General features: G+C 39.1%; 1 protein-coding gene across 1 annotated transcript in view; it reads right to left on the bottom strand.

Moving 5' to 3' along the window:
* Positions 1-27,721, bottom strand: part of PDE3B (phosphodiesterase 3B) — a 52,436-nt gene that overhangs the window by 3,183 nt on the left and 21,532 nt on the right. The window contains exons 2-14 of the mRNA XM_028732314.2: positions 24,717-24,767; positions 18,434-18,682; positions 17,790-17,929; positions 14,397-14,503; positions 12,680-12,884; positions 12,055-12,131; positions 10,993-11,093; positions 8,793-8,930; positions 6,977-7,088; positions 5,013-5,126; positions 3,145-3,344; positions 1,865-2,068; positions 933-1,094 (exon numbers count right to left, since the gene is read on the bottom strand). Coding sequence (XP_028588147.2) covers positions 933-1,094; positions 1,865-2,068; positions 3,145-3,344; positions 5,013-5,126; positions 6,977-7,088; positions 8,793-8,930; positions 10,993-11,093; positions 12,055-12,131; positions 12,680-12,884; positions 14,397-14,503; positions 17,790-17,929; positions 18,434-18,682; positions 24,717-24,767 — 1,860 coding nt within the window. The remainder of the gene's footprint in view (positions 1-932; positions 1,095-1,864; positions 2,069-3,144; positions 3,345-5,012; positions 5,127-6,976; positions 7,089-8,792; positions 8,931-10,992; positions 11,094-12,054; positions 12,132-12,679; positions 12,885-14,396; positions 14,504-17,789; positions 17,930-18,433; positions 18,683-24,716; positions 24,768-27,721) is intronic.

Raw genomic sequence — 27,721 nt, 5'->3', positions numbered from 1 at the left:
CAATTATTAAAAAGATTACCAAGGAAAGTGAGAAGGATTCACAGTCCATTTTCTCTCAACAAAGATAACTCATCAATTAACTTCAGGTGCTAGAAAATTCCCAACAGTCTGATGCAGCTGCTTGGAAAGGAGGAAAGCAGGAATGTATTTTGTCTTAAAACCACCAGCATCCCACCAAACATAGTGGCCTAGTCCACATATTAATGCTAAGTCAAGTTTTGTTTAGGCAAAGTGCAATTTGTTTGAATATCTGACTAGCCCAACCCAGCAGACTAACCAGTTTGCTTTCTGGCAGCAAACTATGATGTGAAGCTATGGGGTAGTACCCAACACTGCATACACAGTATTTCACTCATGCACTATGACTTCCCCTTCCTCTCCCTGCAAATTTCCTCCCCAACCCCCTGGATGACATTTTGAGGGTACAAGTGGGGCTGCAGGGAAGAGGAGCACAAGTGGAATCCTGTTGCAGTAGCAAAACAGCAGAGTTGGAAACAAAGCAATGCTGCTTATTGGCTTATGATCCAGGTCTTGTTTTCATTCTGGTTTGGCACTAAGTCTGAACTCAACAGCCTAGCTGAACCATGATTTGACTGGCCACCAACTCAGATGCTCATCAAGTAACAGAAGCACAAGGCAAGAGCAGCTGGAAAACAAACAAGGGCTTTGGAGAAACAAGCTATGGCTTGCTTGCTCATCTGTGAGATTACTTGTGGTTTGTTGGAACACCACATGGTTAGAAAAGGCCATAGTCTAGCCACTGTTTTTGACAAGTATTGAGTGACTCCTCTACCTGTCTGTGGAATTCACTGAAAGAGTATAGAATTATTAGCACATTTTCATATGCACATATCTATAGAGATAACCAAAACATATGAATAAAATTCTTTAAACTTACAAATCTTTCAAAAATTCTGATTTCCCAGGCCTACCTGCTCATAAAATTCATTGACAATGCCCTCTGTCCATTTCAAGTGCAGATCTCTAACTTTTGCTGGACCATTGATATCTGCAAGCTTGATGCATATCTGACACACTAATAAACGGTCACTCTCATTACTCCATTCTATACCATGACTGTTTACATCATTAGCCTGTTTGGAAGAAAAAACAGTTTTTAGTATTTTGGTTTACTAATGTCCACAGTCTCTTTCTTTCAGACTTAGATTCAGTGGACTTGGCATTCATCATATAAGGAAGAGCATTATTTATTTTATACATTGTGCAGCACAATCAATACTATTCATGACTCCCAGTTCAATGGGTCTCCCTCTCCACTAAGTGTATGGAAAATAGCAGCTTTAGGCTGATGTTGTAGACACACTTGCCTGGGAGAATAATCTTCCCTCATGTACCTACCTGACTGCTTGATCTGCAGTTTTACAAGTGCCATATAATGTTTGTTCCATATCTATGTGGAGTTAATATTCCAGTACGGCATCCATGTTTTGGAATTTCTGGCCTACAAATACTATTGTTACAGTACTGCATGCTTGCTAAAAAAAATTATTTCAGCAAATGCATGCAAATGTAAATTCTGTTAAGCTTATCTGCATATTGTTGATAATTATTATAATTCTGTACATCACTTAAAAAGATTTTTTGACTCAGTGGTTAAAAAAAATTACCGCATTTTTCCGTGTATAAGACACCCCCATGTATAAGATGCCCCCTATTTAGGGGACTCCAAATTAAGAAAACATCCCCCCAGCACTACCTGTGTATAAGACGAGCCCCAATTTTAAACCTTTTTAAAAAACAACAACAACAATACACGAAAAAATACGGTAACTAAATACATAAAGCTAAGTTTTAATCATTATGGTATATAGCCTGCATGCAGGCATAAACTTGGGCTACAAACCTTGGCATTAAATTCAGCAAGAAAATCAAAATGTTTCTTAAGATCTGTAGCAAGAATTGCTTCAATCACTAAAAATCGCAATCGCTTGAATTGTACATGATCAAGATTAGGCAAAAAGTTATATTCTGGCAGAGATAAGAAGAGGCTCCATGCAGAGGCAGCATGATGATTTTCCAGAACTGATCTGTCGTTGTACAGCACAGCCTGCAAAATTAATACACATCCTTTAAAGATTGACATTTCACAAAAATGTATAGACCAAATAAAATTTCTGACTCCAGAGATAATACAGAGCAAAGATAATGTACAAGAAGGTCCATGTTTTACAATTAATCTGCTGGCAGGTTGTTGTACCTGAAAATATGGGGAAGAACTGTGGTTGTGACATTTCCTCCAAATGTTTTTAAAATATTTAAACAGTCAAACCAAATAACCAAAGGATGGCCCTATAAATCAGTTATATTTAATCAAGTATTACAAAATCAAATCCTAGCCGGGTATTTCCAAAAGCTGATATGATGAGGTTTCCTGCCTCAAGCAACAGGAGGAACAATATTACACACCTGGTAGTGTCCTGGTGCCCATTGGGGAAAATCCCATTCCAGGCAATCAAAAGCTTTCTTGAGCAAAACTATATTGTAAGGTTTATCAGTTTTATTTATGTTATGTATTACATTTACATTGGTACTTTGGGTTACATACGCCTCAGGTTACATACGCTTCAAGTTACAGACTCCGCTAACCCAGAAATAGTGCTTCAGGTTAAGAACTTTGCTTCAGGATGAGAACAGAAATCGTGCTCCGGCGGCACGGAAGCAGCAGGAGGCCCCATTAGCTAAAGTGGTGCTTCAGTTTAAGAACAGTTTCAGGTTAAGTACGGACCTCCAGAACGAATGAAGTACTTAACCCGAGGTACCCCTGTATAACTTTTCTTATGTTTGAATACAATTTTCATTTATGAAGCCTGCTTGGCTATTCAGAATGGAATTTCCTATTACAATGTTTAACTTTTTTGCTATTACATTCAGCTATGTTTTAAAATCCTGTTATAAAAGTGCAGTAAGACTATATAATTCGAATACTGATGAGGTATATGTGTATTACTATTAATCTTGTTTGTTCTGATGTGTTTGGGAATATATGATTTTGCATGATTTCCTTTAGCACAGTACCCATATATCAAACACATTTAAAAGTCAGCAAATATTAATGCATGTGTCTGCTAAATTTCAGAAATTGAATTGAATACCAGAAGCTTTCCAGAAGACAAAACATCCTACCTGAGGAGCATTTGTAGCTACCAGAAAAGCATTTGTACGGCCAGGATGATCATAATCATGCATAGCTGCTGCAATATAAAGAGCCATTAATTCTAAGGCTGGAATATTTGAGGCTAAGCATCCATAATTTTCATCAAGCATAGCACAACTCCTGGAGGAAATAAAGGCAACTCGGTCAGCTGAAATATCATCTTCTGTATCTGGGGGAAAAAACAGACATGAACTTGCATTTTTAGAATATTCAGCGATAGCATCTTCATAAATATTTATGTTAAACCCATCAATGAACAAATTTCACGGTGTTGAGTTTAAATTTTAAAATATTATCTTTAAAAAGTAAAAAAACCAAAGTTGGTAATGACTATTCTTCAAGAGAAAGAAATCACGTGTTACATATTTCTGGATTTTGAAGCCCTTGAAAGTGAAGTCTACCACGCAACAGCCAGAGAAGTCATATTTAAAGAGGACAAATTGTAATGAATATTTATATACGTCAACAAAAATTGTATTGTACAGCTGTCATTTAAAATGTGTTAAAATGCCTAGTGAACAAAATCAGATGATGATATTATAAGCAGGGTGTGGCAAATGCCTAATTCACGCATATCATTCACTATTAACTATCTTAACTTCAGGCATACATTTCCAAAAATGAAATGGTATTTCTCTGAACAATTTTTAAAAAATGTTATTTCCAAAAATCATTTTCTCTGTTTATATATGAGTATGCATGTGGTAGTAGGAGAGAGAGTCAGGCTTCAGGAAGGTTTGAGCCTGCTTTTCCCCACATTGAATGCACTATCACTTCTATATTTAGCTGGTAAGGCACTTTTTTTGGTAGCAAGAGATATTTAAAAACAATATGGAAAAGGCAAACACACCCTCCTTGAAAGGAAAAGGAAAATAGAATCTGTTCCCCACCTTCCACCTCATGGTAGAAGCCCAGCAGAACTTTAGATCTGGTGGTTCCCCAACCCTGGTTTTCTTCTGCTTTATCAGTTTGGTTTGCGCTGTACTACATTAATGATATTAATAAATAAAAAACTTCTCAATTCTACTATTCCACTGCACAAAAAGAATGAGTGTTCACTATCTGTTCAATGTTAGTGAAATCTGTAAAAATTTCAAGCAGGTAAAATGAAGATTCAAGCTGTATTTCTTGCATCTGAATGATCCCGTGTAATTGCGATGCATCAGAAATACATACTTCCTTCTAAGACACACATGCAATTCAAGCCCCCCACCCCAAAAATATTATGATGCTTTTATTATACAAATAATACATACTTTTTAAAAATATTGCCTTACTATCACTATCTCTATCTCTATTGTGTAAAACTAAGGCTAAACAATTTCCTTTAAGTCATACTGGGTTAAACTTAACAGAACATTTTAAGATGAGTATATATTAATTAAAGTAAGACCTTGAATGTTCAGGACTATTTCATTTTTACATTGGAATAATTAGGAAAAGCTCTAATTAAGTTAAATAGTTTAGCCTTAGGTATTTTTAGTCTGAGATGTTTCATTTCTTAATTAAATAAAGAAATATTAGCCTAATGTATTTTAGTTGCTAGAAACATGCTGACCACTGCAGGAAGATATAGGTCTCATTCTGGATAAGAGATCTAAGTGAAACAGTTTCCTTGGCTAGGAAGCAAAGCATGTCAGCAATTATTCAATCAATTATCCTAAAACCAGACACACAGTGCTTGTAAATGACATAGACTGTTAGTTCTATCTTTCAACCATGAAATCTACAAGTAATAAAAGAAAAAAATAAGAGACATTTCCTCCACTTCAAATATATTCATTTTATATTATGGGGGGGGGGGTGTCTCTATGGAAGACCAAACAAAGTCACATACCAATGTCTGCTCCAGTTATAGAATCACTATATAGTTGCTGAAATCCAGGAATTGGTCTTGTTGTAAGATACCAAACAGCATGAAGAACATCTGTTGCATGTATTCGATTGTGATCTGAAATAAGATTTTTTTTAATTAAATCCAAATGTTATCATAATATAAACTAAACATACCATCTGTAACCTGCTAGCAGTGAAGCACTTGGAACACAAGATGGAAGAGGGGGGAAATGCCTTAGGAATTTAGACTGAACACCTTCTGTAGATTAAAGGCGATCGCCTGTGCAAATCTGAGCCCCATATAATAACTGTGCTGGGGTTTAGCTTTAAACATTTTAAGTGTTGATGGTATGTGATTGCCACCTTTTGTATGGAAAAAGCGTGTCAGAATCTTGGCTTTTTCCTTTGCATATTTCGGATGTGCTCCCCATGACTCTGTTGACTGAAAAATAAGGCCAAGGTATTTAAAGACTTTTAACTTGTTCGATCAACTGATTATCCATATGGGCGTCTATGGGCCCTATAGTTTCTTGAAAACACTATGACTTTAGTTTTCTTGTAATTCACAGCCAGCTGTTCTCTGAAAGTTCATACACTTCCTTACTGGTGGGGTAAAAAATCTGGCCCTTTGACAGCATTGCCTGCACACAGGACTTCTTCCTTTTATATAGGGCTTTCAGACATCCTCCCCACCCCATTTGAGGCAACTGGGACTTCAAATCAGCAGATGATTGACAGATTGATGGCCCCATGCACCCTCTCCCGGGGGAGATAATGATCTGCCCTACTGGCCAGAAAGGTCCCCCACCCTCTAATGACAGTACAGAGGGGAGGGGAGTGACAAATGTGTCAACATTCTAAAGGTACTCAAACCCCACAATTATGTACCAAAAAAGGCTCAGCATGGGGTGTATTAGCTGCTACAAATAAGCTATTTCTCAAAGTATCCTTCACACAAGTTTTTCAAGAATATTTCAACAATGTTGCAGACAAGCATAATGGCATGGTAGAGTAAAGGAAGGGTTAAAGAAGCAGGTAGGATTTGTTTCACAATTAAAGTTTGTCTGCAATAAGAGAAATAGATATGTGAATATTTAAGCTGGCTGTTGATAATTCTGTCGAAAAATCCCCTGGCATTATACCACCAAGAAAACTAAAATTACTAAAATTCCTTGAATGGGAGGACAGTGTTTGAAACTCCCATTGTTCTAGGCACATTTGTGACAGGGAATTTCATTAGGGTGAGCAGTTTTTGAGCTCTGGGCACAGTACTGTGCCTAAGATTTCTGATTAAAACTGCAGAGTGGAAGAAAAGAAGGACCTTTTTCTGCCTCCCCACTTCCAGCTACTCTCTGAAGACTGGAGAAGAGACCCTCTTAAGAATATTAAGGGGGTGGGCAGGGGAAAGTCTAGACCATGTGAAAAATGAACATAATATTTTAGCTGCAGTTCATTCATTTTCAGCTTTGTATTCTTGCTATAAAATAGCATGCCTAGATATTCCATTGTTGCGCCCATAAGGTGCCATTTAGCTCCTACCTGTCATATCTTGGTTTCTAACACTGTGGGAGTGGGGAGTTTATTTAGATGGGTTTTAATACTGATGGTGTATGTGAGAAAGAATAAAGAATAAAAATTAAAAGACAGTCCAAGTTATTCAAAAGTTTCAGCATTAAACTTTCTACAAGACTGATTAATATCTCCTGGTATTTACGAAGCTAGCAAATGATTTACATGCATACAGTTCATTTTATCCATTTTTGTTATCACATTATTAGCAATTTAAATATATTTATTGTTATTTTTCCATAACGTATGAAAAACATTAGTAAAAGAAACCCAGCCATCATTATCATAGCATTACCTTGCAGCATCAGATATTTGAAAATAGGACTAACATGATAAACTACGCAGTGTGGCTTAAAGAAAAAAAAAATAATCCTAATGTTGTAAGGTATTACTTACAGGGAATGTCTCGATAACCATTTTCTAGTGCCTGAAAGTAGTTCATGAATTGCCAAGTTGGAATTTTGAAAATTTCAAATAAACCAGTGTCTTGAAACAATGTGAATGCAACCTGAACACAGAATATAATTATTTTTATTGTAAGGAAAGTTAATGTACAATTATTTATGCTTCCTTTTTTAGGTTTTACATTTTGTCTTTTAAAAGAAAACTAGAAATTTCCCCCATTAATAATTAAATATTAGGATCAAATATATTGAATACTAAGAATGTTAGGATGGCTTATATAAATAAACAACAAAGTGGATGAAGCTGTTAGGTCTGCATCCAAAAAGCAGAAGCACTAGCAGAACAGGCTTTCTCACTCATTCCTCAACATAGCAAACCCCTCTGTCCTCCAAAAACTGCTCCTGAGGGTGAAGAGCCTCTCTAGAATATGGGATGTGGTATAGGGAAAAGATCAGTATTTCATTTTACACAAGCAGATCAAGTATGGATATCTTTAATTAAAACCTAATGCAATTTTACTACTAACCAATTATTGAGGTTTCCTAACCAAAGAGGTTTAGTTATTAATTAGTAAAAGCCATCTAATTCCTGCTCTCTAAAAGAATTCTGTGTATAATTCACAAGAATGTGTGTTATTTATTAGGCTTACATGCAACTATTTATATTTTAAACATTGCGTTGAATCTCCTCTGGCAACTCCCACTCCATTTTCTAAGTTCCTGACTACAGTATGGCACAGCATCTACATGAACATTAATAAAGTTCACTGCTAACCAGAACTGTGACTAGTAAGTATATGGTGAGGGGAGAACAGCAGAGATGAATCTGTTTGCTCTGCCATCTCCTTGTGTCATTCTGCATCCACTACATCGTTGGTAAAAGTTTCAGTGATGCAGAGTGCTTTTGATCAGCTTGGGCTGGGGGCCTAGCTATGCCCCTATCTGGATGGGCTAGCATAACCTGTTATCCATGCTCTGGTAACCTCTAGATTAGAGTACCACAATGCATTATGGGTGCGGCTGCCTTTGAAGACAGCTTGGAAAACTGCTGGTGGTGCAGAATTTTGCTGACTGGAGTAAGATGGTCTGAACAAATAGCACCAATTCTGGCACTACCTCAAAGATTGTCTGACTCCAGGTGAACCAACCCACACCCTGCATTCTTCACCCAAGGCCCTCCGATGTTCCATCTCTGAGGAAAGTGGGGGGTGAAGACACAACATGAGAATGGGCCTTCTCAGTGGTGGCACCCCAGTTTTGGAATGCTTTCCCCAGAGAGGCATACCTGACACCTTCAGTGTCTGTTTTTAGTTGCTGGGTAAAAACATCTTTATTTGCCCAGGCCTATGGAATTTAATTCTCTGCATATTTTTAGTGGGGGTTTTATTATTGTTTCACACCTATTTTTTTTTAAAAAATTAATGTTGCTTTAATGTATTTTTTTTGAAAAAGGTGACAAACTCTTATCTTCACAAGTACAGGAAGCTGAATGTTTACTATACACAGTTCCAGAATGCATGAAGAGGGCTCTCTACTTTCCTTTTTAATCAAGACTTAAAAGTAGGGTCGCTACCTTTCAAAATACAGGACAGGTTGGGGTGGGGATGGGGGGCACACACACTCTTATGGCACATCCTCCCTCCCCGCTTTGGGGTATTCCAAAGTTCTCTAACTGCAAAACAACATTTCCTACATTGAACATTTATTCACATGTAAGCTTAGAAAAATAGCATAATTCTATAATAGTACACACACAGCCTAGAAGGTGTTCATGTGTAACAAATGACATATATCTAGGAACAACCAACCTGACTAAGGATTCTTCCTGATTTGTCTCCCATTTTTTCAACAAGATCAAATATTTGGAAATTCCAATTATTCATCTTCTCCATTAATGAATCATGGTCTTCTGTTAGAATCAATTCTAATGAAGGAGCTGTCTCCATCTGTATAAGAAAAGTATAACATATAAAAATACTAATTTATTATATGCATTTAGTTTTATATTTAAATAAGTCCACAATCTTCTGAGGCTAGTTAATGTAATCACTTTGCATATGATTGGACATTGCTAAACTTGATCAAACTAGGTAAGATAGTGTATACAAAATAGGATTTATTTAGCAACTTGTATATCCCACCTATCTTCCATCATCCAAGGGAGAATACATGTGGTGCCCATATGAACACCCATCCAGGCACTGACCAAATCCAGACCGGCCTAGATTCAGCAAGGTGGTTGCCTCCTGATACTCTGGGACAAATTTATGTAATCTGAAGCACTGGGTTTTTAACAACCACAGAATGATTACTTGCTGTGCAGGAGCAACTGCCCAAGATCTCTGGCTCAAAAAAACATTTAATGTCACATCAGAATAATGAACATGAGCCAAATCTGTGGTATCTAAAATAATTTCAGGAATTGCTCTATTATCATAATGCATAAAACTCTGTTAGCCTTACTTTCCCAGCAGAATCCCTAAAATATTCGCTAGTCTGCCCCATTCATTCAAGCAGCTATTCTGACTGCCAAATTGGGCTTAGAGGAGACTTTAGCACAGCACAAAACTGTAGTAACTCTTGAGCACTATTTGGCAGCTAACATCTACTCTTGGCTGTTCAAGAACCTGTGGATCTAGTACTTTATATTTTTATTTGGCTTCTCTCTTCTTTCGTTTTCTATACCCTCATGCTCATATCCATGATGCAGACACCACTGCCAAATGAGGACTAACTGTCCAACAGTGATCTTGGCCTATGTTAGCAATGCTAGGGCAAAGACTAATACGTTACAAGAACTAGTACTTCTTTGCAGATACTGATATTTATGTAAAACAACATCAATGATTTTATGGGAAGATAGCTATCATATACTTAAAAGGAAACTGTACTTCTTGATCATGTTGACTTCTGGTATGAGTGTATCTCTATTTCCACTCGCCTCTGCTTAAACTGGAAGGTGAGATGGATGTGGAGCTAAGTCTTCCCTTTTCACTTGCTACACACAATCCTCCCTAATGGGCACAGGTTAGAAAGGGGGGGGGCTGTACCACAGCAGGCCCAATAGGAACCTCATGAGCACAGCTGTCTTCCTGTCACCATCCTGGGTTTCTGCTGCAGCAGAACTGTGGAGAAGGGCCAAAAAAGAAGTATTTGCTCCATCAACAAAACATAAGCAGATAATATACTATTGCTGTAGAAAAGTGCCTATACGGGGCATCAATGATATAATATGTGTAGAGTTTGGAAGAGCTCAGAGATCTAACAATAATTGTTGATGATATGAGGAGGAGGAGGAGGAGGAGGAGGAGGAGGAGGAGGAGGAGGAGGAGGAGGAGGGGAGGAAGAGGATGAGGAAGCAGAAGAAGCAGAAGCAGAAGCAGAAGAAGAAGATTTTATACCCCACCTATCCCCCTAACGGGACTCAAGTCAGCTTACAAATGAAAACAAGAATACTTAAAACATAGAAAAATCAATCATTAAATTACAATTAAACACTGGTAGAATTAACAATATACAGAATCATAGAATTGTGGAGTTGAAAGGGACCGCACGGGTAATCTAGTCCAACCCCTTACAATGTAGGAATCTCAACATGCAGTCCCCCATCCAATGTGAAACCATACTGGACCCTGGTTAGCAGTTTTATTGCTGCATAAAATATGTTTAAAACAAACCAATAATTATAATAAAAACAGCAGGTCTCAACCATGATTTTGGTTGTGCCTGGTGATTACTTGGAGAAGTCATATCTCCACATGTTGGGTATTGGAATGTAGAAAATAAAAGGCTACTTTATGTTCTGAATCCTATATTTATCATGCCCTTAACCCATGTTTTTACGGAGTTTTCACATTTTGAAAGTTAATTCTAGACCTGTTCAGAATATTGTATGTGAAGCATTGATGTTATAAAACAAATTAAATATAGCACGTTGCAATAAAATAGTACATCTCTATTAAAAACATGAATTGCATCACTACAGTATTACTGCAATGATATGCTTACATTAGTTTGATCCATTTGATGACTGTGATTTTCAGTATCATCCTGCTTTTTCTCTATAAGGTGAGCAGAGTCTTTTGAAATAGAATTATTTGCATCTTCACCTTAAGAAATGTAAACAATACAGTGAGTTTAACGTAAGTAAATTTAACAAAAATTCATAATGTTTTATTCGAATTTTTTATGGGAAGCAGCTCATAGATGGGATCAAATGAATTTTTAAAATTGCTCTTATTAAGTCTCAACCACAGTTTAAAGACCAGCTTCATCAGTTCCTCCCTGAACTCCCAGCTATAGTAGCTATTCCATTAGCTTATAGGAGAGAGCGAGAGAGCAGCTCTATGTGCTCTGCTGAAAGACCGGTAACTTTAGGCTCCTGCACTCCTTGGAATACTTTCATTCCAGCTTTTCATTACAAATATTCTATAGCTAAGTTTGCTTCATCCTTCCCAATGCCACTCCCTTTAGTTTCATGCTTTTAGATTGCAAGCATGCTACAAGCACTTGGATTGCCATTCTAACAATAACATAGCAAATAACAATAATCATAGCAAATAACAATAATCATAACAATATATAGCAAACACCATTACACGTCAAACATCCTTGCTTCTGATACAAGAAAACAAGTGAAATAAAAAAGAAAAGAAAGGATATGACATATGAAAATGGGAGAGGGACAACATAACAAAAACTCTGTATTATCATGAATAAATCAAAAGGAAAAATATATTCATTTACTTTGTCATTCCAGAAATGTGAAAATAATGACATTTGTAAGTTGCTCTGGGAACTTCTTTTGGCTAAAGAGCAAGATAAAAATGCTTTGAAGAACTACATAAAATAGTTGTCTTACTTCAGACATATATAGCTGTATTTTTTAAGTATGGCTAAAGTTGTGGCAAAATAGATAAAAATATTTGCACACAATTTTCATATCTGATTGAAGTCAAGTTCTCTATTTCAACAGATCTGGAATATTTACTCTTATTACAAGTTCATTTTTGGGGGGGGGGGGGGAATGAAACAAAGACTATAAATTATAGGTGTAATTCATAATCCCACCTGATTTTTGACTCTGATGTTCTGTAGCAGATTCAGATAATGAGGCTGCAACAGACTTGAATATCTGTCGTCCGCAACTTAAGAAAAATAAAACAGTTATTTCTAATTTCTATTAACTATTTTTGAATACTTTTCTTAAGTCTTGTGTGCACAAACATCCATTAAACCACTGATAGAATACCATTGAAGCAGCTTTTATACAGTGTTCACAATCATGCGATTTTAGCTGTATCCAAGAAGACTTAGAGGTCCAAGACTCTTTTCTATTATTCTTTTTTCAAGTGTCAGTGTCCCGCACAGATTCACAGATAGTATATAGGTACAAATGTCTACAAAACAGGAAGTTTCATAAAGAGCAGTCATGCAATCTTTTCTCTTACAGCTGGCTGCCAATCCTCATGGTGGAAAGATTATTTAAGCAGAAGGAAAAACAGCCCCAAAACGCAAAATATTGAGAGTGATGAGAGCACAACTCAAGTATTGAGATAAAAGAGTACTTAAGAAGCAATTAGGAAATAATGGCCCCTCTCAGTCTTCTACCAAAGAAATATCCAAGACAGTATATGATAAGAAATTTTATTCTGATGACACATGCATCACTGATTAAATAAAAAGAGAGCATTACCTACTACATGTATAATGTGAAGATGTTCTAAGTTGTTGCTGATAATCTGAAGGACTAACTGTGCATCCCACAGATTTATGCATATTAACACTTGACTTAGTAAGGAAATCAGCAGTATCAGGAAATTCTACAGGTGACCGGTGGTACACACTTGACAGAAATCCATTACTTGATGAGGCCACAGGACTTAGATTTGGAGAAGTTCCTAAAGGCAACAGAGGCATAAAATGTTGGAAGTCATAAATATACCTTAAAGTGCAACTTGTGCACATTTAAGAACAGTGCCTTAAATTTTCCAGAACATAAAAGATGACTGACAAAAATGAAAATGTATCTTATCTCATAGCTCTTGCTGATAACATTATCACACATACACTGGAAGTAATATGCTGCAGAATCTCTCCGTTGGCTATTGCTTAACCAAAAAACTTAGATTCTCTTCTTATAGGGGTGAAGCAGATGTCTTTGAGAAGCTCAAATGCAGGATACGTTTCCTGCTTCTAATCACCAGCAACTGGTATTCAAAGCCTTATCCTCCATGAATCAGACTACCGTAATTCACCTTTAAAGATGCTCAAGCTGGTGGCCATCACATCTTGCGGTAAAAAAGTTTGTAGCTGAATTGTGCACTGTGTAAAATAGCATGTATTTAGTCTGCACTGCATCTTCCGACATTCATTCAATAACCTCTGGTTCTAGCACAGTAAGAGAGAAAAGTTACACCAGGCATAATTTATACACCTCTATCATGTCTTCTCTTACTAGCCTTTTTGCTAAACTAAAAATGCACAAACACTGCAACCTTCTTTCTTAAAATGGGATTGCTCCAGTTCCTTGATAATTTTGATTGCAGTTTTCTGAACCTTTTCCAGCTCTACAATATAATTTTCGAGGTGCGGTGACCAGAACGGTAAGCAGCATTTCAACCTTGGCTGCTCTATAGATTTGTAGTAGCTTGCTACACAATGTGGGTCAACCCTACTCCAGCCTGGTATGCACTTGGTAACATAGTTTTCTGGATAACTGTCATTATTTGTAATATGCAGGACAGATATTATACAAGTGAGACCTTCAACAAAATGTTGCAGTGTGAAGTCTTCTTGTTCAGAGTTCCAGCCAAACAGCCATGCCCTTTTCTCTAGTACTCCATTCCACTCCCCCCTCTCATCCAATGTTCTGCCCTCTCACCTTCCCAACACAATCAGCATTCCATGTTGACTGCTAATTCCTAACTTTGCTATTGTGGGGGCTGTTTTCCCATTCACAGGTGTGTGTTTTTGCATACTTCTGCAAACCTTGGGGTTTTACCAAGCATGCTGATACCTCCCTCTTGTTCATGAGCAGTGACATTTTGGCTACACAAGAATGGGCACTTGGATAATTTTATCTATTGATATTTATTTATTAAATTTCTATACCACTCTTCATCCGAGGATCACAAGGTGGTTTATAATATTATGAGTTTGCTATTAGTATAGATGATGATATCCAGTGTCTCCAAGTCATTTGTAAAACATGCAATATCAAATATGAACAAGCAAGTAGATAGATGCTTAATGATAGAACGCTTATGAAAATCTTAACAAAATGAAATAATCTTATGTGAGATATATAGTGCTGTTATTTTAAAAAAATCATATTGCTCCAGAGACACTTCCACAAATTATCTATTATAAAATATAAATAATTATAAAGTAGTAATACGCTTTTATCCTACCAGCTCGTCTAGAGCCTGTATTATGAGTCAGGGTCACTGAAGATGATCTTTGTTTTGGTATTGTCAACAGGTTCATGTTGAAAGGCCCATTTGGATAAGATCCTTGGCTAATTCAAAATAGAAAAAAGTATTATTATACTCAATAAAAGGTAGGTACACATATTTTAATCTTCTAATTAAAATGTAAACAATCAAAGCAAAATTACGAGTTAAATGCACCCTGTGCACAAGAATCTCTAGATGCAAGTACATAATCAACAGCTATAATAAAGAGCACTTAAAATTAGGAGGAAGCCTTCAAAAAATTAGTAATCTTAACTTGCATAAGTCTTCTTTAAAAACATAGTTAAAATTTTGAACAGAAAGATTGCCAAGTATCTAAGATGGCAATCACATAAACCTGAATTGTCATCCAGCTCCCCAGAGTTACCAGGAGTCATACTCTGCTCACAGGATGCTCCAACTAGAATAAAGTTTTATCTAAAGAATTTAACATGAGCAACACCAGAACTTAATGCCACTTTTAGCAGGTCATTCCAGAAAAATGTGAAATATGACATTAACGTATTTGTATCAGCTTTCTCCTGCTAAAGAAGATTCTTTTAATCTGCAGTAGCACTCTTTCAGAAAAGAAATGGGCAGAACAGTCCAAACACCTGATCTGCTGTTTTGGAAGGAGTTTAGATGGAGCAGAAATGTCATGGAGAGTACTCAGTGGAAACCACCAAGATGGAACACTTTGGGGACAGGGCTGGCACAGGATCTACTGCATCCTGAGTCAGCCCTGCTACCTACATGGTGGCAACAGGCTTGAATCCAGTAAAAGGCTATTTCTCCCCCTCCCATTTCAACCCTGCACCTTCCTCCCTGGGCAATGCTAGCAGTGCTGCTGTGGATGTAGCACTCCATCAAGCCCCTCCAGTGCCAACCAGGGTTTAGAACTACAGTCTAAATTGTTCTTTCAGTTGAAAAATCTTGTGAACAGCTCATTCCATTGCATATTTCGCAAGATCTTGATCAATGCTATTGGTGCTTTATTCAAATATAATGCTACATAGCATTAAGGAAATACTCTTTTAATTTTTATGCTCAGTACTTTTCACCTTTGATAACTGACTATAAACTGACCCTTATGTTGCTAAAGCATGCCATCTGCTGTTTGAAAGCTTGAAGATACATACACAGCACAATATTTAATATACATGATGTCTAATCCAGGAAGCATTCAGAGCCTGCTATTTTATTTTCTGGGTGGAGAAAGCAATTTTTAAATACATTTTGCATAAACCTCAAACAGCAATTTCCTTCCCTTAATTTTTTTATTTACAAAAATATTTATAGACCATCCCTCATATAAAATACCAGGGTGGTGTAGAATAAAATAGTGCAAAAAACAAAACAAAACAAAAAATCATAAAAATAATACAGAATGATAATAGAAATTATTGGTTCTTCTTTAAAAAACTTAAACCACTGAACAGGCCTGCCAACATATTTTTTACGGGATCTGTATCTTAACTAGATCTACTGGTTAGCCCCTTGATCATCAACCTGTAAAATAATAAAAAAGGTAACACGTTGTGAAAAATCTTGCCCTGAAGTGTGATGGTCTAAGTTTGTTTAGGATAAAAAATATTTATACTATCCATTACTTGTTTATAATGAGTCATATGTTGTCTCTTATGTAACTGGAAAATTTAAAACTGATTTAAATTTTTTTATTACTGTCACTAAATAATATGCAGAGTATGACACTGAAGGACATGAGCCCTAAAATGAACAAATGGGTCTTGGAGACTAGAACATCTTATGTTCTGGGGACAACATCAGGTTCTAGCAATGGAGAAGAAAAAAACCAGAAATAAATGACAGCTTTAATTTCTTCCTAAGGTCTGTCAAAAATCTGTCCTAACTGGTAGGACAAACACGGCACAGTCCCTCAGCATTTCAACATCTTCTCTCCCAAGAACAAAACAGTGGGAATGCAGCATTTCTCTACCAAAGGTCTTTCAGGCAGCTGTCTTTCTAACAGAGTAGGGTAATGGAGCTGGAGTGCATGTAGCTATGATCTCTTACTGCTGCCTATTTACTTGCAGCAGCCAGGCTTGTTTCTTCTTTCCTGAATCTGTTGAGTCCCTGAATCTGCCATCATTTCCCAAAGTCTCTTCCAGGACTACCATCTCTGAAACAGCAGTTGTCCCATCGTATAGCTACAGTCAAACCTCGGTTGTCGAACAAGATCTGTTCCGGAAGCCCTTTCGGCTTCCGAAATGTTTGACAACTGAGGTTTGGCTTTCGATTGGTTGCAGGAGCTTCCTGAACTCAAGTGGAAGCCGCGTTGGACGTTCGGCTTCCGAAAAACATTAAAAAAACTGGAGCATTTACTTCCGGGTTTTCAGTGTTCGGAAGCCAAAACATTCCAAAACGGAGGCATTTGGGAGCCAAGATTTGACTGTACTATAAATGGCTACATTTTGCACAAACCAGCAGCAGCGTTGGGGAATATAGCCTATGTGCTACAGCTGGCCATAGCTAGAGGCACAGGCAAGCTGCACAAATTATAAACGTAGCTACTTAAGAGTCTAGATTCTGAATGTTCTCTTTGTCTTGAGACTGGGATGAGATACCAAACAAGGTCAATGGAACAGTCTTTAATCTTTAACTATATGATACCTCAGAAAAGTGGTGCATTTTTAGCTTTTTAGGAGGTGGGAAGACTGTTCTCAAGCACTGCAGTGCTCCAAACCTCCTACTTTCTTTGCCAGTGCAAAGAAAATAACTTCTCCTATACAGTATATTTGGTTCTCAAGGTTAAGAACAAATTACTTTCTGCTGTAATATTTGAAAAAAAGTGTACAAACTGATCTAGTTACTAACTACAATACCAAACAAGCAGAAAACCAATAAATCTGTGATGATTAATAAACATAGTTCACCTACTGCACCATAAGACTTACAAGAGCAAAACAAAAGTAGAGCAGTGTGTTATTGTCAGCCACTCCTGTTATATTACTTTCCTATGTTTCAGCCCAAGAGAGATGGATGGGTGGATCTTCTTTCACTATCTCATAAATGGTGACTATACAGAATGTTACGATTTATCTTTCATCGTAATTTCCTTCAGAACCTTAAGTTCAGAATTAGTGGTTGTCATCAAATATTAACTGCATATCCAAGTGCCATACTTCAAATATCCTGGATGAACGAAGCTATACAAGCATACTTTATTAGTTTTAAACATTTGATTGCAGCACTTACGCAAAATTAATTCAATTCAAAATATTTTATCTGAAAAATATCTTGTCTGTCCTTCTGATCCCAACCCAACTTTTAATTTCAATACTTAAGAAATACTTCATAATACTGTGAATTCTATAGTGATAAAATATTTACCTTGAAGAATTATACTCATGATGCAATCTTTTGCCATTATTGCGTTCCCACCTAGAAGATGGTTCCATGGGCAGTGAGATCAAAGTTCCTGAACTCCGCCTTAACTGTGGTGTTGGTAAGCTATTTCGGCTGTTTAGCCCCTGTTGAACAAGTTGATAAAGTTTACATTTTTCTGATAAAACAGCTCTCTTCCACACTTCCGTGGTAATATACACTTTTACTAAATATAAGTATTGCTCAGTTTAAATTAAGTGTATTAAGCTATATTATAACTGGCTGAACTGATTTAACTATATAGAAAAATAACAGCTGAATCCTGGATAAGTGTCTAGCTCTTTTGTACCATTTGTATTGCTACCCTATGTTTCCTAAAGAAACGGTTCGCAATAATAATAATAATAATAATAATTCTATAGTATAATGAACTTTTGGTAGTGAAGCCTCTGACACTGATTGGCTGAGCTGGAAGGATACATAATATTGTTCAGTGTCTCAATAAATTAATTTTTTTGTAACCCAGCATCTAAAAGGAATAGAAATTTGTCAGTTTGGAGAGAATTAACTATAATTCACACTAGAAGAATAGGAAAATTACCATATGGGAGAAATTGCACTTAGAGGTATTCTGATATATATATATTGACCTTATGCAGTTTACGCTCCCCTCTTTCAGATGAGTCCTCCATTTCTGGACAGGGATAAAAGCCCGGAAAGGGGGTAAACATGTTAGCCTTTGGCCTGCATGAGCCTGCAAAAGCGCTTATCAAGCTATTGATGTTTCGGAGGGAAGAAATCACATGTGGAGGAAGGACTGGATCATTCAGAAGGTCAGTCATCATGTTGCGAGTCTCATTTAGTACAGAAAAATCAACTCCGGTTCCACTGCAAGCATTCTAGAACAGAGAAACATGCTGTTAGCTATCAACAACAAAAGGCTTTTGTTATTGTAAGGTCAATTTATCAAAATATTAAAAGAAATTGAGATGTGGATTTCAGATGCACATTAAACTGAATGGATTTTTAGATACATAGATATCCACAAATAATGCTCATCTAAGTATTCTGTAATATTAAATTAATTAATACAGACCATTTGATGTAAGGTCATTTATTTACAATTTAGCAGAAAAATAATTTCAAATTGTACCATTTATTCCTTTCTCCACACATAAATTGAAGAAACAGTGAACTTCCTGCAGTTTCCATGCAATACATGCAGGCTTATTACTTAAAAGAGTTAACAAATCTCCTGCTGTTCTTTGTTGAAATAATACCATTTTTTCTGAGCAAAGTACAATATTTTATACCTGGAAAACAAGATACTTCCCTAACCCAATATGCTATATGCACTGCTACTCACCATGTGAATCTTACTATTTCTTTTTTTAATTGCATTGTAATAAGCAGTACAGTTTTACACCTCCCTCTGAGACTGTGCTTGTGTAAGGCTAACTTCTCTTCCACCCTCTTCCTGCCTGTCCTGGTTTTTGGGAGAGCAGCGGAGAGGAGAGCTTGTCTCAGCAGGACAGGGAGACACCTGTGCCTCTTCACCAGCCACTCTGCTTCTTGGCCTCCCTCCTCTCCTGCTTCAGCTTCTACCTCTGATTCTAGACCACGGGTGTCAAACACAAGGCCCGCGGGCCGAATTCGGCCCGCCAGACCTCATCATGTGGCCCGTGTAGCCGCCACCGACCGCCAGCCTTCACCTTTTATTCTCACTTTTTTTTTTTTTTTACACAAGAAAGCCGCCTCTTCACCACATGCGCAGCAGCCTACAAGCCAGAGAACGTCTGCCCTCTAGCAGCGCCGGCCGTTCTACACAGGAAACCTCCACTTTACATAGTCCTACAGATACAACCGGCCCTTTGAGGGTGACCAAACTGCTGATGCGGCCCCCCGATGAATTTGAGTTTGACACCCCTGTTCTAGACTGTTCTCTGCCACACACTCCCTCTGCTCACTATTACCTTTTCAGCTTCCAACTCCTCCCCTTCCCAGGCTTCTCCCTCTTATCACTGATCATTGTCCCAACACCTGAGCTTTCTTCCCTGGGTGGTTCCCCAGCTGGTTCCTCCCATCATTTATCTGCATCCAACCAGTCCATGACAATGATACTTGGGTACTGTGCTAAAGGAAATCACCAGTCCCCAGGCTCTGAGTCTTCTTTCCTTGGGGGCTCCCCAGCTGGTTCTTCCCACTATTCCTCTGCATCCAACCAGTCTGTGACAGGGGGGTACTATCTCTAGCACTGAACTGTCTGTGCAGTTCTACTTGGAGTCTCTCTTTCGCCTTTTCAAACTTAGTCTTTATGTCTAGGAGGAAGAAAGAGCCCGAGCCTGATGGTTCCATAGTGTCTCTCTGGTGCAAAATTACAAAACTGCATTACAGAGGGAGAGTGAAAGAGAAAGACCAGGAGAAGGCAAGCCAAGCACAACTGTCTCTAGAAAGTCGACCTTGACAGATTAGAGAACTGGGCCAAAACAAACAAGATGAACTTTAACAGGGAGAAATGTAAAGTATTGCACTTGGGCAAAAAAAATGAGAGGCACAAATACAAGATTGGGGACACCTGGCTTGAGAGCAGTACATGTGAAAAGGATCTAGGAGTCTTGGTTGACCACAAACTTGACATGAGCCAACAGTGTGACGCGGCAGCTAAAAAAGCCAATGCAATTCTGGGCTGCATCAATAGGAGTATAGCATCTAGATCAAGGGAAGTAATAGTGCCACTGTATTCTGCTCTGGTCAGACCTCACCTGGAGTACTGTGTACAGTTCTGGGCACCACAGTTCAAGAAGGACACTGACAAACTGGAACGTGTCCAGAGGAGGGCAACCAAAATGGTCAAAGGCCTGGAAATGATGCCTTATGAGGAACGGCTAAGGGAGCTGGGCATGTTTAGCCTGGAGAAGAGGAGGTTAAGGGGTGATATGATAGCCATGTTCAAATATATAAAAGGATGTCATATAGAGGAGGGAGAAAGGTTGTTTTCTGCTGCTCCAGAGAAGCGGACACAGAGCAATGGATCCAAACTACAAGAAAGACGATTCCACCTAAACATTAGGAAGAACTTCCTGACAGTAAGAGCTGTTCGACAGTGGAATTTGCTGCCAAGGAGTGTGGTGGAGTCTCCTTCTTTGGAGGTCTTTAAGCAGAGGCTTGACAACCATATGTCAGGAGTGCTCTGATGGTGTTTCCTGCTTGGCAGGGGGTTGGACTCGATGGCCCTTGTGGTCTATTCCAACTCTATGATTCTAAGTCCATCAAGCCTAGAGTATAGCTTTCAGAAGTGCAGAATACAGAAGTGTTTCCTCCCTATTTCTGAAAAAGAAAGGGGAAGAAGAGAGGCAGCCCCACCACGTAGCCTTTCAAAAAGAGCCATTTTAAAGCCAGGCTCTATGCAGAAGGCAGAGTACATAGTGGTTTCACTTTCTAAAGGGAAAGGCTCAACCTTTCTAAATGCTATGACTGAGTTGGTTAGAGCAGTGTTTCCCAACCTTGGGCCTCTAGCTGTTTTTGAACTACAATTCCCATCATCCCTGACCACTGGTCTTGCTAGCTAGGGATGATGGGAGTTGTAGTCCAAAAACAGCTGGAGGCCCAAGGTTGGGAAACACTGGGTTAGAGGGACAGAATACAGGGAGGAAACAGCTAGTATAGTAAACACAGAGTGGCTAGCTTGATTTCCATTCTTTCTCATCTCTTCTCCAACCTAATATGCACCACAGGAGGCTAGAATAAAGTCAGAAAAACACACTCAAATCCAGCCAGCCTTCAAGATAGCAGAGCAGAGATCATCTCCTTTCCAGAATAAAGAGAAGAAAGTCACAAATAGCTATGGTAGCCAAAAGAGGTAGGGCTCCTCTTTTGTGTAAAAGATGGAACTGGGGTGCATCAGGTGTTAGGGGAGAGGTAATATCTCTGGTAGGGGACACATTATTCCTTCTGGGATAGTTTGTCCACCTTTGGTCCCCACTCTGCACTCAGCTCTCACCTGTGGATCCTAAAACCTGCCAGAATGCAAAAGCAGCCACACCCCGGGAAATAGCTTTGACTGGCAGCTAAACTAGGTGAGAGGAGATAATGGTTCTCAAACCCTGGGTGAGATAGGGGCTTCCCCTACATGCAAAGACAGGCTCCGGCAGACTGAGTGGACAAGACCAATAGTGGGTCCAATGGTCAAAAAGGCAGTTTCTGCATGTGCTGTAGAGGAAGAGAGGGGCAGATGAGACCCATCAACCAGGGAAGAAAGCCCATTTAGGAATAGGAAAACTCTGATCCTAAACCTCTGCTGCCTTGTGGGACACCTTTGGAAGAAATGGCTAAGGAATAAACCCTGTCCAAATTCAGAGTCCCTAAGACAGTTGGGTGGCACATTGTACACCCCATTCCAGAAATTCCTGCAGCCAAACTATTTCCAAATGTCTTGCTCTGCTTTCCTTTGGACCACATCAACAAGGCCTTTTCGTCTGAGCAGCCCAGGACCTCCATACACACTGCCCAAGCTTGTGCCCAAGGGAGGTCACTTTGGTGCTGCAAACTCAGAGGTTTTACTTCACCCCCAGAGGCGCAATCCACTGTCTCTTGAGACAGATGGATGCAAGAAGAGCAAGAAGAGGGAATTTCAACATTTGTTCTAGGTTATCCTTCCTCCTATTCCAGGGAGGGAGGAAGAATCAGCCCCATGCTCTATATCTGGGGGGGAAATGAAATTATTTTAAGTAAAGTTCTACTCTGAAGGATGTATACTGGGATCCTCTCTCTCCCTTCTAAGAAGGTGAGTGTTCACAAAAATGAGTTGTCTGGCTGGTAGCCCAGAGGGAATTTTCATTCACCCCAGGCTCCCAGATGAATGGTTATTTGCTAGCCTGGTCTAAGGCTCTCCAACTCTCTATATTCCTTTTGTCATTCATTATGTTCTCCTGGATGGAGAAGATGCAGATAGGACTTAATATTCCCTTTTTCTAATGTACGATTATGCCCATTGTAGGGCTGCTTATGTGTATCCCTACATGATCCTGAAACTACAAACTAATGTTTGCCTTGACGTTTGCTTCTGGGGGGGGGGGGGGGGAGATACAGACTGATTTTTCTTTTAAATCTTAGTACAGTACTAGTTCTGCCTCTTTAAACATTTTAAACATTACATAATTATTATTCTGAAACAGCTGGCCTATGTACATCACCTTAATGCCCTGCCTTATGTGAGCGGGATGACAGTTCTTATTTCAACTGTTTTTCAGGTCTCTGATCAGGATCAAAGGTTGCAGCCAAACCCTGGAATTAGGGACTAATTAACAAGTTTACCTTATTCTGGGCCTATAGTCTATAAATATTCACTCCCATCTTTGTGTTCGAAGCGGGGGGAAAGTAAAATGACACACCAGATATGTGAGTGGATCTCCCAACACACACACACACACACACACACACACACACACACACACACACGGGGTTGGAGACAATTTATTGGATCAGAGATGTTGTCCTGGGTGAGAGGAGTGTAATAACTCCTATAATTTAACGTATTTTATTCCTAGTACATTAATTCCTTGTGAGTTAAATGTAATATCTCTATTGAACAGATGAAAAGCCCACCTGCATCAAATGTTGTGAGAGGCAAGCAGACACTGAATGTAAATAGGCTAGGACAAACCCAGACCTGCCCTGGGAAGCCCAGACTTATCTGGCTATATATCATATACGAATAACCATTTCTAAGTCAGTTTATGCCATCACATCTATTTCATAGCCAAGTTTCCTACAACATACAGCCAAGTCCTGCGTCAGGGGCCTTTAGTACAATTTGCAGAAGATCTACTCTACTGCCAAGTTAGAAGAGAGACTTTGATTTCTGAGTCAAAACTACTGCCTTTTTGGCATGGATCTTCTGCACCTCCTTAAAATATAGCTTACCTGCTTATTGCTTGGGCAAGTATATGACAAAAGAACTCTCCTGCTCTTTTTATTTGAATGCAAATCTATGCTGCTTTCATGAAAAGCTGCACCTGCTGAAATCCTGCTCAGCTATTAGAGATGTAGGAACCCTGTTCTCTTTTGCATCTGGTAATCCTAGGGGAGATTATAACTTCTCCCATCCCAGATTAATGTCTGCTCTGAATGGGTTTACACGCCCTCTGAAGGAGCAAGCACAAAGCTTAGGGGTACTTCTGTATCCATTATTCTCTCTTGAGGCTTGAGTGGCCTCAGTGGCATGGAGTACCTTCCATCAGCTGCACACCTAGCTGCATGCTTATCTGGACTGGAACAGCCTTGCTTCTGTTGTCTATGTTCTGGTAACCTCTAGGAGAGATAGCTAATGGATGCCAAGTGCAACTGCCAGCTTCCAGTCTCTAACCACTTAGATCTTTGAGGCTGGGTGCTAGGCCTAGGTGAAAAAGGGAAGGACCAACTCATTTTCTGGACTGTCAGAAATGTCTGCGCATTCTGGAAGAGAGAGAGACAGTAACAGGCAATGTACTTAGAAGAAGAATAACAGAAGAAAGAGATAAGAGAGTTTTATGAGGATGAGTGCCTGGAAGAGTTGACATAAATAGATCACAAAATGCTTCTACATGAAATAGCAGAGGTGAGAAGAGATAAAATGAGAATGCAAAGCAAATTCAGAGATACAGTTCAAACAGCCTTGCCAGAGAAAGTGAAGGAACTATAGCAGTTCAGTTTAGAGGCTCCAGCTACACCTAAGAACCAATGTGAAACTTTTGAAAGTCAGTGTAAAATCACTGTTTAGCAAATCACCACACCAGTTTCTTGGTTTGGATGGAGCAGTAAACTATGGCTTGCTCAATCCAGGAAGTTATTAATTAACTGGAACACATGAGGGGGGAGAGAGGAGAGGGGGGAGGTATGCTACCCAAAGACTTGATTGTGCAATATCATATACTGGTTATATTTAGATATACTGACCTGATAATGAGGTTTATACCACTGCTTTAAGTCCCAGTCCCAAAGGATCATCTGTAAGACAACAAAACAGGAATTTATAAACAAACAATAAATATTTTGCAAATAGAACATTTGTTACTATCTATTATTTATTTCAAAATGACTAGATTAACAATATAGCATTCAGTTGCTGTAGTTACACTCCAATAAGCATAACCAAGTGAAAAAGGAACTGTATGTAATGCACTTAAGTCTGCTTAGCACAGTTATTGAAACTTAAATATGTGGTAGTAGCAGTAGCAGATGAGATGGTTGGACAGTGTTCTCAAAGCTACCAGCATAAGTTTGACCAAACTGTGGGAGGCAGTGGAAGACAGGAGTGCCTGGCGGGCTCTGGTCCATGGGGTCACGAAGAGTCAGACACGACTAAATGACTAATCAACAAAACAACAAAGCAGTATTATTATTATTCCTCTTCTTGTGAGTTTCCCTATTTAATGTGCCAAACCAAGCTCTCAAGTATTAGAATACAAATTATAGCTATAATTAAGATACTTCTAACCCATCAAAAGATACAGGCCTCAATTTAGCAAGAGGCAATTACCTTAGGACACTTCCAAGAAGCTGCTGCATGAGGAAGGGAAATCCCCTGCATCCAGCAGCCCTGGGAAGAGAATCCAAGCACTGTGCTCATAAAGTTCCCTCATCTATTTGCCCATACTGAAGAAACAGTCCAGAATGTCTTCCTCAAACCGGATAAAGGAAAACTACCTAAATCGACGCACACAGCTCCTTTCAAACTTCTGCTGCATGGATTATTTGATTTCATATAATACTTAATTACTTAAAATTCCAAACTATATTAAAAATTACAGTATAAATTGTTGACAAAAATGTCAACATTGGTACACTTGGATTTTTTAAAAATATTTTGTACTAATAATCACTAGTCAGGTGAAGAGAATATATATCACTTTAAGATACAAGTCATTCCACTATGATTTAGCCTAGACAAGTTAAGAGACGGCTCAAATCCAAATGAAGGAAAACTCTAGTTGAATGTAACTGAACACTGGTGAGGGCTCATCATCGTGCCTACCTAGTGGCAGTGAAGGCAGCAAATAAGGCAAATAAGGCACACTGCCTCCAATGCATTCTCATTTGAGTTGTCCAACAGTGCCTTTCCAGGTATTGTGGAACCTTTTATAGTCTGGCCTGAAGGAGATGACAGAACAGATGGTAGCTCCCTGTGACTTGTTTGCAAAGCTTTTTGAGGATCAAATTGCTTGCATCCACTGGGACCCTGACTCCACTGTTACAGCAGATGAATCTTGAGAGGTGCCCAGAGCACTGTCTAGTCCTGTTATGTTGGATGAGTTTCAATTAGTAAGGCTCAAGGATGTGTTCAGAAATATTCTTTTAACATTTTACAACATTCCACAAGGTGGCACTCAAATCTAAAATCTTAAGAGAAGCATTTTTTAATGCAGAGCAGCAGAGGCAAATTGCAGATTCAATGAACAGTACTGAGTATCATTCACTATTGTAAGATTGGTAAAGGACCCCCCTAGACGGTTACATCCAGTCAAAGGTGACTATGGGGTTGCGGTGCTCATCTCGCTTTCAGGCCAAGGGAGCCGGCGTTTGTCCACAGACAGCTTTCCGGGTCATGTGGCCAGCATGACTAAACCACTTCTGGTGCAATGGAACACCGTGACAGAAACCAGAGCGCATGGAAACGCCGTTTACCTTCCCGCCACAGCAGTATCTATTCATTTACATGCACTGGTCTTCTTTTGAACTGCTAGGTAGGCAGGAGCTGGGACAGAGCAACAGGAGCTCACCCCATTGTGCGGATTCGAACCACCGACCTTCTGATCAGCAAGTCCAAGAGACTGCCTTTGACTGTATGGAAAGAATTTTAATTTTTTTGGTTATAGATAACTGAGCAAGATACAAATAGGTCCAGCAATGTTGCATGCCATTCAGCAAAATTTTTGCTCCTTCTACCTCCTTCATACAAATTAATAATATGGACTCCATGCCAATGAAGATTACATGGGAACAAAGCCCTGAGATATTTTGATGAAGGGTGGTATATAATTCTAAATAAATAAATAAATAAATAAATAAATAAATAAATAAATAAATAAATAAATAAATAAATAAAAGCAAGGTCCCTTGTCACCATTATTGTTTGTTGGAATCTGTACCAGAGGCATTAAGATCCAATCCACTTCATGTGGCAGCCCTGCAAAAGTCTTGCAGAAGAACATTTAAAGAAAAGATGCTGAGGCTGCTGCTGACCTAACTGAGTGAGCTGAAATACTAATAGGCGAAGTAAAATGCAAACATGCATAGATTAAGGAAATACAGGCTTTAAGCCATCAAGCTGACTTTGAAACCTTTTTCCCTAAGGAGAAAGGGTGGAAAGAAAGTGTGTCATGGAGAGCCAGTTTAACTTAAGTTGACCAGTGATTTTGCCTTCCATTGCTGGAGGATGCTACAACCCATTTGAAGACATCTGTCTGACATCAGTGAACTTCATTATCAAAGGCACTTGGTACAAGTGTGAAGTTGTAGCACTCTAGATCAGTGAAATGTCAGAGATGAGACCTCAGCCCTCTGTAAGGTCTTCCATGTGTGCTAGATTACTTGGGGAAAGGGGAAGGCTAGCAGCAACCACAAATAATGGGGACTCTCCCACAGACAATTTTGTGCTGAACCTCGCCATCGCTCCCGGAGCTTGCGGGGCTGGGGGGGGGGAGCCTGAGCTTCCCCCGACCCCAGCCCCCAGAACAGGTCCGGGAGCGATGGTAAGGTAGTGCTCAACCTCGCCATCGCTCCCAGAGCTTTCTGCTATCCGAACCCTGGGGAGCGTGGTGCTGTAGCCCGCTGCGCACCCCGGGCTTAGGGCAACTCCCGCCGGGCGCCGCAGGCTTGTGGATAGCTGCCCTAAGGCGCACACAGTGCCGCGCTCCCCGGGCTTCGGGTTGCAGGCAGCTATCCGCAAGGCTTCAGAGCCC

The sequence above is a fragment of the Podarcis muralis genome, chromosome 1, assembly GCF_964188315.1.
Source record: "Podarcis muralis chromosome 1, rPodMur119.hap1.1, whole genome shotgun sequence".
Lineage (NCBI taxonomy): Eukaryota > Metazoa > Chordata > Lepidosauria > Squamata > Lacertidae > Podarcis > Podarcis muralis.
Note: the sequence above shows the minus strand (reverse complement) of the source record. Positions and strands in the feature narration are given on the sequence as shown.